The sequence below is a fragment of the Pistacia vera genome, unplaced genomic scaffold (genome assembly GCF_008641045.1).
Source record: "Pistacia vera cultivar Batoury unplaced genomic scaffold, PisVer_v2 Contig396, whole genome shotgun sequence".
NCBI classification, from domain to species: Eukaryota; Viridiplantae; Streptophyta; class Magnoliopsida; order Sapindales; family Anacardiaceae; genus Pistacia; species Pistacia vera.
The window spans coordinates 101,880-113,588 of record NW_022196219.1 but is presented as its reverse complement, the minus strand read 5'-3'; the positions used below and the strand labels follow the sequence as shown (position 1 = coordinate 113,588).

The following is an 11,709-nucleotide window of genomic DNA, read 5'->3' as shown; positions in this document are numbered from 1 at the left end:
TAATGTCATAACATGCATACTAGTTTTTCATTAAAGTCAATCTATAAATAGATCATGATCTATACTATAATTTCAGTATTTCATGTGAAGAGATACAAACATATTCAAGATTAAGAGTGTTATTATTGGTCTTTTAGAATAGTGTAAAACATTAGTTCGCTATTAAATGCTTTTTGTTAAATTCGAGAAATATAGTAGTGTGTGTGCTTCTCAAATAGTTTCAAGGATTTTTTCTTTGAAAAACTGGCCATTTTTCGATTTAATCAAATATTTATACTAGTGTGTGTTGTATATTGTTATATAACACGCATTAAACTACAGGATAAGAAGCACTATGCGATACAGAATGAAAGCAATCACTTTCATATTATATGTGCAATACACATTGCGCGCTCATTGTGGAAGATGTCATAATCACCCAAGGTTTGTAATGACACTTTCCCACCCAAAAGTTTAAAATACAATTTTCCCACTAAAGTTTATATTCCGTTACTACTCAAAGTTATTTCGACGGCAAAATCTCTCCGTCACCAGCATTTGAATCTCTGGTCTCTTTTCTATAAAACTCTCTCACTCTGGTATCCTATTTCTCACTGATTGTTAGCCACCACAAATTAGGGTTTCATTCTTAGTTGATTTCTGGCTGATTCGATGACATATATTTAATTGGTCACCACCATTCAATCCATCGGCCTCTATTCTACAAAAATCATCTTACCTTGCTCTCGGTAACTCGTCGAATGCTAGCTGAGAAAATAAAGTATATTTTGAGTATAACGAAATATAAATTTGGATGGGAAAGTGATATTTGAACATTTTTTGTTGGAAAAGTATCATTAATGCAAACCTTGGGTGGAAAAAGTCGTTTACTCTGTAATAATATACACTATTGTCATATCCCTATTCCTTGCAAAGTTGGTTTGAGTTTTTTTTTTTTTTTTTAAAGTTTATAATAATTTTTCTTTCCTTTTTTAAAGAACAATCAAACCCCTTTTTCTTTAAACAAAAAGACCTATTTTCTTATAAATATGTTTTATTAAAATCACTTAAAGTTTTTTTTAACCCAGCAATGCTTTCAATAAACGTTTAAAAATTAATAAGAGTACTTTTTTTTTCTTATTTTGACATTTTCATGAACCTTAACGGTATAAGAAAATTTATTAAAAGAAATAAAATGACATCTAAATAGATAGGGACATAATTAAAGAGTTTCACCTCTTAAACGCAATTTAATATAATTATCACATTGAAAATATACATGACAATGCAGTTAAAAAAGTAAAATTAGTTACATATTATAAAATGATTGAAGAGAATGATCTATAGAAAAAAAATTATCCCACAGCATTATATATGATGAAGACGACTAACTATCTCTTTTAAGGATAAAAATTTCCTTGACAAAACATATGGGATAGTTTGAAGTTCGTATTAAGGGATTACGTAGGACCAACCATTGGATATAAAATCCTACTTGAGCTGTAGACGCCAAGGATTGCAGTTAAGCAGGAAAGGATTTATCTGAGCTAGTCATGTGTCTGTAATTATGTATATATCTCACTGAAGGATCATGTTGGTGATACTTTTAATTAAACTTAAGATAATATAGAGAAACTCATACGTGGTATGCACTAAGTAGCTAGCAGCCTAAGTGAGATATTAAGGAGAACCACTCCTATATTAAAAATTTGTAATGTAAGCAAGCTGATGGGAAAGAATTTCATCTTAATTGACAATTGCATTGGTTGTAAGGACTCAATCATGGAGGAAATTGATTAAAAAATATAGGTAACCATTAACATAGAATTTGGAATAGCTTCACTCTTCATCATCTATTGGGTAGAGAAAATAAAATCAACTGATTTAACTATAAATAGAGTGGCTTGCCTTGCAGCATTTCATCCCTTATCACCAAACAAAAGTTTGAAGCCTATTAGAGAGCTGGCTATATTCACAATGAAAATTTCCTTTCAGCTTTTGTTCTTGGCATTGGCTTCTTCATTTGCTCTGCCTTTGACCCCAGTCCTCTTCAGGATTGTGTAGCCATCGATGACTACAGAAACGGTGGTGTAGTACATACTTAGTCTATGTCAACATTTTTTTTTATTATTTAATGCATGTACATTGGTGACACATATTTCGAATATCAGAGACTAATGTAGCTGTATATGCATGTATTCTTACTTTGCATGGCGTTGATTCTATGAAATTAGCGATCGACATTTCATTTTTTATGCAGTGGTGTGAATGGAAAGTTTTGCAAGGACCCCATGCTGGCCAGAGCGGAGGATTTCTTCTTCACAGGCCTTAACATACCGGAAAAACAAATAATCCAGTTGGCTCAAATGTCACTACTGTCAACGTAGAACAAATTCCAGGACTCACACTCTTGGCAATCAGCAGTCCGTATTGACTATGCGCCATTGGCAAAATCCACCTCCCACTCACCCTCGTGCGACTGAGATTCTAATAGCCTTAGAAGGAACCTCTCTGTTGGTTTCGTCACATCTAATCTGACAATAAACTTTTCACCAAAGTTCTAAACAAGGGTGATGTGTCGTCTTCCCCATTGGTCTCATCCATTCCAATCAATATCGGGAGAATAAATGCCGTTGCCTTTGCTGGTTTAAGCAGCCAAAATCCTGGTGTTACACAATAGCAAACGCAGTATTTGGTTCGGATCTCCCATTATTCCAGATTTTTGCCAGGGCCTCCCGTTGACGTGAATGTGGTGAAATATCTTCAGTCGAAGTTTGGCCATTATTAGATAAATTCATAAATATGTGTATCTGAATTGTCATAATCCTGAGTCCCTGACAAAGGATGTAATAGACAGTTATATATATATATATATGTCCCTAGGTCTGCATTTGGTTTTTGGTTAATGATATAACGTTGCAAATGGAGGTAGTTTTTGTTGCCTCTCTCTGTTCCGAATGCAAAAGTACTGGTTCTGTCAAATATCTGCTAAGTACTAACCTAAATATCCTTAAGGTGCATGCTAGTGACTTGATGTTGCAATATAATAAAAAAAATTTTAATGTTTGTAGAATCTATTGAGATGATAACGCCATATAATTGTCAATTCCTTTCCTAAAAGATGTATACAATAATTAAACACGGTAGCAATAAAAATTATTTTCTTTAATTAAATTAAATATTTTATTAGGCTTGCAAAGTTTATACCATAATTATAAAGGTTTTTTTTTTTTTTTTTTTAAATTTAAGCTCATAGTGGAGAATTTTGGGAAGATAGCTCAATTTCCTTATTTTATGAAATCCTTTCTTTAAATAAGTAATAGAGTTTTATAATGAATACTATTACTCTTATAAAGTTGTATATAAATTTACTCTTCTGAGTCAGGATAGATTATATCATTTTGTATATATATCTTTATAAAAAGATTTTTGAAGTCTAATATTATTCTTTTATAATAATCCAAGCAACTGGCTTCACCTAGTCTTCGGCGTCGAACCAGTTATACACAAAATTCTTATTAATTGTATATTTAGAATAAAATTATATCCAGCTATAGTAATCCTACTCTTCCCCATTTAAAAATCAAATAATTAACTAGTCAACTATTTAATCTCGTAACATATACCCCAAGAATTTTGCTCTTAACCGACGTCTTATAAAAAGACAGAAGAAATTTTGTAGGGTCTTTCGGGAATAGTACGACGCCGCTGAGTGCCGTTTAGTTTTCTATAAAAGAATCAAAAGATGATCACCAATTTACATATATACTTAATTAATTAAACAATATTAGAGGCTGCTCTAAGACCCAATATCTCTGCTAATATTATTTTATAAACCTAACATATACCTGATCCACATGTATTAAGTTCCGAATCAACATGTGTATATACATAGCTTTTTGTGCAATAATTTATTGATTAATTAAACGTTATCCATTATCTCGGCATTAATCTCATTTGTGTCAATAATCTTCAATAAGAAGAGATTTTTGAAGGAAAGAGTGATAAAATTATAGTGCTGTGTATAACGATTGCACACTTTGTTTTATAGATCTAGTAATGAGACACAAGAAGGGTTAAGAGTTTTTCACCAACAAAAATCAGGGTGAAATTCCTTTCACTAATATCCCCGATAATTAATGTTCTTCTTTAAGTCAACGAAATTTCTAAATGAATTAGAATACACTATGAGACCAAGCTAGATAAATGAAAGAAGACCTCTTCCATGTCAAAGACGTGCCCATGTAAACATATGAACAGAAAATATTAGTTTGCCCGGCCTTATTTTTTAAAGATTAATTTTGACCGACTTAAGCAAATCTTCATCCGCTTAGAGCAGGGAGATTAAAGACTGCTTCCATGAGTTACACCTATAAATCAGTACCTTGTGTTGCAGCATTTTTCATGCCTCACCAAGAAAATAATACTTAGCTATTGTTTCCTCATTTGCCTCCGCTTCGGACCCTAGTCCTCTTCAAAACTTCTGAGTAGCCATCGACGACCCAAAGAACAGTGAATTTTCTGTTGATTCTTTAAAACTATACTATCATTTTTTTAGTGTACATTGTAAAAGCCACGTTAATAATTTGATTCTTTGGTGCAGTGTTTGTGAATGGAAGTTCTGCAAGTACCCAAAACTTGTCAAAGCAGAAGATTTCTTCTTTTCAGTTAGCAAGCCTGGAAACACAAATAATCCTGTTGGTTCAAACGTCACTGCTGTAAACGTACAACAAATTCCAGGACTCAATACTCTTGGCATATCAGCAGTCCGAATTGACTATGCCCCCTATGGCCAAAACGCACCCCACATTCACCCTCGTGCCACTGAGATTCTTGTCGTCCTGGAGGGTACTCTTCTTGTTGGTTTCGTCACTTCCAATCCTAATAACACACTTATTAGCAAAGTTCTTAAAAAGGGTGATGTGTTCGTAACTTCGTATTCCCCATTGGTCTTATTCACTTCCAATTCAATATCGGAAATACAAATGCAGTTTCCATTGCTGCTTTGAGTAGCCAGAACCCTGGTGTCATTACCATTGCAAATGCAGTGTTTGGATCAGATCCTGCATTTAATCCTGATTTTCTGGCCAAGGCCTTCCGGTTGGATGCAAATGTGGTGAAATCTCTTCAGGCAAAGTTCTGGATGGATGGCCGCTAGAGAAATTTCGATCCATGAATTGAAGTTGGTGCTTGATTTTTTATTTTTTAGTGATATTTGCATGATTCTTGAAAAATGATGTAATAAAAAGGTTGCATAAATGTACCCTGTGCCATTTGTGTGTTTGATTATAGTTAATGATGTAATGTTGCAGTAAATGATATCATTTACTGGGTATAAATTGTGTTATCGTTTTCAAAGAAATTCATTGCCCATTATTTGTTGTTGGATGTAAATTAATTGTTTTCTCTTAGTCAATGATATTATTGGTAAAACGGTGGTTCAGTATTAGTTAAATATGAATTTACTTTTTTTTTTTAAATAAAAATATCCTTTTATATAATAATCTAGAAATTAAAATAGAAAAGAAAAAAGGGATATTTGTGATCATTTTTAATCTTTTATACTAAGTAATCCAATACCCTTGCATGATGATAATCATTTTGATCGTTATGATCAGAATCTATTATAAATTTCTGACCACATTCTTCATAGTGCCTTCTTATCTCTCCCTTCTTTGAGCTTAGGATATGGAAGAAGGAGAAGAAGGTATCATCAACAACATATTTTATTGCAGGATAGCTCAAGGTTTTGTTAATTTGATTTGCAATTCATATATTGATTCCTAATGTTGTTTATTTATTTATTTTTTGCAAATTAAAGGTGTAAGTGCAATTTTAAGAAAATAATTTTGTTGGGAAAATTGAGAATTAAATACTTTCTTATGCAATTTGAAAATTTAACTTTTGATATTTAAGTAAACAATAAACTAAAGTTATTTTTTGATGTTTAATTTCAGTGACTTGTGTACACCTTATATAGAGTAAATTAAAGAAGTCTAAAAAGATAAAGCTGCATGATGTAATAAATTACTAATAACCCCTTAAATTTTATCTAACCATCTCAAATATATTTTTGACCAAATCCAGGTAGGGCCGATCCGGCTATTAAAAAGTTAAAACCCGGGCTTTTTCCTGGGTTCATGCTTGCAATTTTCAAACGCACTCTGGGCCTGACTTGGGCAAGCCCAGCCGAACCCCGAGTTATTTCCATCCTACTGAAAAGCCCAAGGACAGAAAGGAGGCATTGTTTCTATTCCCAAGCACTGGTAAAGCTGTTCCTAAGAGAAACAACTAATTAACTAACACTGTCATGAGGCCCATTGCATGAAATGTACAGAATGACCGATGGAACGTACTACCCTCATATCTCTTCTTCTTAACAACACTCATCCTCCTATGTTAGTCTTTAACTAGTTAATTTACTGGTCGATATATAAATAAGATTAAAGATGTGATTATTTGCATATTACAACCCCTCAATACGGTAATTATCCCTAAAGAAAATTAAAAAATAGATGCTTATATACTACAAAATACGACTTTCTATATCCATTGTCATCAATATCTATTGCATTTGGTTTTCAATAGCTTTGAATTACTACTTTAATTGCGGTAGAAAGTTGTGTTGCATTTGTATTGCCTTGGGGCTAAAGTGTTTCTTCAAAGCAACGTCTGGCTTTACCAAGTCCAGGAACAAAATCAATAAAGTCTCATTGCGTGTTCTCATTAGCAAATTTTGTCCACCAAGTAATAGCCTACCTAATCCAACTCACATGCAATTGGTCATTTCATCTAACGACTTATACCATTTTTCTACACTTCTTAATCATACCAAGTCAAAATCTACACATTTGAACATTTTTATTCTGACTCCACAAACATTGCTAATTCATTATCATTATCTGATCACCAAACAAACATGTTGTTTTCATCCATCAATTGTTAACCTCTGTTTGTTCTTTAAAAAGTAAGATTTATAGACTCTGAATTATAAGCAACTTGGAGCTAAAGCAATCTGAGCAAGAGAATAATACGTATACAGGTCAAGTAATTATAAGTGATATCTTTTCTTGAAAACTCCATCATTCACAGAGACTTTTGGTTTTGGAAAATAGTTTTTTTTTTTTAATTAATTATTTTTTACAATTTCAGTGAGGATTAATTTCTGAAACCAGCATACTGTTATATCTAACAAGAGCTTATTATAAATCCATCTAATTAAGAGACAAAATGAAGCGTCAGTTTTTAATGAAAGAAAATTGCTACCCTGAACAGCAAATGAAAATTTAAGATTAAGATAATAGCTGCCAAAATATGAAAGAGGACCATTTCTATGTAAACAAAGTGTTGATGTAATCAACGAAGAAATTAAAAATTATACTTAACTAACATGTACAAACTAAGAAAAGAGAAAAAGAAAGTGATAGCCAATCGAGACTGGTTCAACAAATTTCACCTATAAATACAGTAGCTAGCCTTGAAGTATTTCTCATCCCTCGCTAAGCAATATTAATACTTGAAGAATAGAGCGAGAGCATAATCAAAATGAAAAGTTTCGTTCAGGCTTTTGTCCTCTTGGCCTTGGCTTCCTCATTTGCCTCCGCTTTTGACCCCAGTCCTCTTCAGGACTTCTGTGTAGCCATTGATGAGCCAAAGAACGCTGGTATTTACTCACTTCTCTTTCTGTATATTCATATAATCTAGCTAACTCTTCTGCTATGTGTAGCTACGCATTAGTATTATTCTTACTGATTTGATTGTTTGATGCAGTGTTTGTGAATGGGAAGTTTTGCAAGGACCCCAAGCTCGCCAAAGCAGAGGATTTCTCCTTTTCAGTTATAAAGCCTGGAGACACAAACAATCCAGTTGGTTCAAATGTCACAACTGTGAATGTAGATCAAATTCCAGGACTTAACACTCTTGGCATTTCAGCAGTCCGTATTGACTATGCACCTTATGGCCAAAACCCACCTCATACTCACCCACGCGGCACTGAGATTCTTGTTGTTCTTGAGGGAACTCTTCTTGTTGGTTTCGTCACTTCCAATCCTAACAACACACTTATCAGCAAAGTTCTTCACAAGGGAGATGTATTCGTGTTCCCCATTGGTCTCATTCACTTCCAATTCAATATCGGAGAAACAAATGCGGTTGCCTTTGCTGGTTTGAGCAGCCAGAACCCTGGTGTCATTACAATTGCCAACGCAGTATTTGGATCAAATCCTCCCATTAATCCAGATTTTCTAGCCAGGGCATTCCAGTTGGACGTAAATGTGGTGAAAGATCTCCAGAAAAAGTTCTAGATAGATAACAATTAGAGAAATTTTTTCAAATGCATGGTAATATGCTTGCCTTTGAATTTGATTGAGTTGTGGGTTGTGACAATGATGTAATTAAGGGGTTACATTTATTATTTATATGTACCTCCAGTTGCTTTCTATGCTTCTGTTACTGATATAATTAATATTGATTGCAGTTTGTTGTCTATTTTTTCACTTCTCTCTTCTCTATTAGTTACATTTTTCTATGACATGAAAATAAATTTGATTGATAATGAATCCCACAAGTGTGACTGCACCCATAGTTGTTTTGCTCACGTCTAAATACTAATGCATAAATAAACTTTATACATCGTTTAAGGAAATTGGAAATCATTACTTATTAAGATTGTTCACTTTTTAACAATGTTGATGAAGAAGAGCAGAAAATCTACAGTTTGGAGAAGCTTATATAAAAAGAAGAAATGCAGATTTTCCAGTTTGAAAACTGATGTTCAAAAGTTAGTTAGATTAACTAACTGGTCCATTAATTCGGAAGGCCATGTTTTGCTGAAAGAATTGCAAAGTCGTCAAGGTCCGTTCAAAACAGAACACAAGCGCTACTGGATTCAACGAGTTGGTTAATGAAAGTACTTTGCAAATTGTGTCATTCTCTGCTTTGTTTGGTTTTGTTTTCTCTGAATCTTTAAACAAAGCCTAACGCCAGAAAATTCAGTTTCAATATTTTAGCAATAAGTGTTTTAAAAGTTGACTTTTTGGACCCCTTTAATTGAATTTCCATATGTCAATAACTAATTACTTAAACAAGCAACATTGAATGATAGAGTAAACGACCTTTCCCACCCAGGGTTTACCTTAATGGCACTTTTCCACTCAAAAAGTTTAAAAATATCACTTTTTCACTCAAAATTAATATTTTGTTACTACTCAAAGCCGATTCTAGCAACTAAAATTCTCTATACTACCACCATTTGAACACCCGGTCTTTACTATACAAAACTCTCTCATTCCGACATCTGATTTTTCATCGATTACCGACTATCACAAAACTAGAGCTTCCTATTCTTAGCTGATTTTCAACTGATTCCGATGGCAAATATTCAATCGGTCACCACCATTCGATCCACCAGCCTCCACTCTACAAAACCCCTCTTATCCTAACTCTTGATAACTCGCCGAATGTCGGCTGAAAAAGTGAAGTGTATTTTGGGTATTAATGGAATATAAACTCTAGATGGGAAAGTGGTATTTTAAAACTTTTTAAGTGAGAAATATAATTAAGGCAAACCTTGGCCCTTGGGTGGGAAAAAGTCTTTTACTCTTAAATTATAATTAATTTAGAAAAATGCTATCCTAACAAAGACCCATACAAAGAGGGCTACAAAGTGATATTATCCAGAAGAAAAAAACAAAGAAAAAATGGAGAGAGAGAGAGAGAGAGAGAGAGAGAGAGAGAGAGAGAGAGAGAGAGAGAGAGAAATCATGAAAATTAAAGGTGGGGATTGTCTTTGTATGCCCCCTTTTTATGTGTCTTTGTAAAACTAGCATTGCTCATTAATTTATGACTATATCTGGTCTGGGCCATTGTCAACTTTTTGACCAAATTGGCGGCTTAGATATTGTACCAAATGATAACACTAATATTTGATGCTATTTTCACCAGTCAGTATTCTTCAACAACTCTTTATTCTTTCGAGTTTCGACTACCTCCTTTTAGGGGTAAGCATGGGTAGTAGATAGAACCGGAACCTGGGGAAACCAGATTAGAAACCGGAATCACCCCGAACTGCATTGTACGGGTAGGTTCTGGTTCCATTTTATTGGACACCATACTGTGTGGAGGAACCGGAACTGAACCGAACCTGGAAAAAGAACCGATTTTTGGAACCTGTTTTGGAACCTTTTTGGAACATGTTTTGGAACCTGTTTTAGAACCTGTTTGAAACATTTTTTTGGAACCTGTTTGGAACCTGGACTGCAATGAAAATATGAATATTTGTGAAATGTGATAATGGGGAGTTTCTATTATTTTACTATAAAAAATTTTAAATAGAAAAGTTAATTTTTAGAATAACCTAATTAAATAAATATACAATTATACTTATTACATACAAATTATACCATATTAAAAACTTTAATAAATTTAATATATTTATTAAGTTTTGATAATTAGTGAATAATTGGAATTATGATCCATTAAAAGTGTTTAACGTTATTAAAAGATTATTTTTAAATAAAATATATTGTAATTGAATATAATATATTATTTATTTACTTCAATTATCAAGTTCTAAGTATATCTATAGTAAATAGTAATTAATTAATTATATATGATAAATTGATAAACATTAATAAATTTAATTACTAGTTAAATATCATATTAATCATTAACATTACATTATAGTTAAATGATTACTTATTAATTATAATTTTATAACATTACTTAAATTATTTTAGTATATTAATTATAGCATTAACATTAATTAATTACTACTTAATTATGAGTTATCAGTTATAACATTTGTATTTACTTATTAAATAATTAAAATTTAATTAATTAGTATTACATTATGATTTATAGTATAATTACTTAATCAATTATACATTCCTTATAAACATTAGTACAAACTTAATTGATTGATTAAAAATTTATTAATTATAATATGAAAAATATTATCCTTAAAGACCCTACAAAAGGGCTACAAGTGACATCATTCAGAAGAAAAAACAAAAAAAAAAACGGAAAAGAGAAAGAGAGAGAGAGAGAGAAATCATGAAAATCAAAGGTGGGATTGTCTTTGTATGTCCCCTTTGTATGTGTCTTTGTAAAACTAGCATTGCTCTTATATATTACATTAAAATTTATAGCATCATTACTTAATTCACTATAAGTCATAACATTACATTATAGTATGATTACCTAATTAATATACATTCACTAATTAAATATTACTTAATTTATATGATATTTATTATAATATTAGTAATTACTAATTTACTATATAAACATTACTACATTAGCACAATATTTAAAAATGATTAGGAATTTAATTAATTACAACATTACACAATAAATTTATAGTATGATTGTAATTATTGTAACATTACATTATAATTATGATTACTTAATTAATTATAACATTATATTATAATAAATAAATTATAATATTATATTAAAGATTTATAGTATGATTACTTAATTCATTGTAATATTTCATTATAGTATGATTACATAATTATATAACATTACATTATAAACAATATTTAGAAATTTAATTAATTAACATTACATTATAGTTAATAATTACTTATTAAATTATACCTTATTACATCCATTATATATGATCATTTAATTAATTATAGGATTCATAGTAAATGATTACTTAATTATGTATAAATTTATAACATTACATTATAACATTAGTAATTTACTACATTATTATATACTTAA

The 11,709-nt window shown here is 31.5% G+C and overlaps 1 protein-coding gene and 1 pseudogene across 1 annotated transcript; both read left to right on the top strand.

Annotated features, from left to right (window-relative positions):
* The first annotated feature begins 371 nt into the window (after positions 1–371).
* LOC116141214 lies at positions 372–5,137 on the top strand (annotated as a pseudogene).
* Positions 5,138–7,484: 2,347 nt separating this feature from the next.
* Positions 7,485–8,456, top strand: LOC116141232 (germin-like protein subfamily 1 member 13). The gene is made up of 2 exons (XM_031426750.1): positions 7,485–7,642; positions 7,750–8,456. Exons 1-2 carry the CDS (start codon positions 7,525–7,527, stop codon positions 8,280–8,282), a joined length of 651 nt encoding a protein of 216 aa, XP_031282610.1. The 5' UTR covers positions 7,485–7,524; the 3' UTR covers positions 8,283–8,456.
* Positions 8,457–11,709: the final 3,253 nt, after the last annotated feature.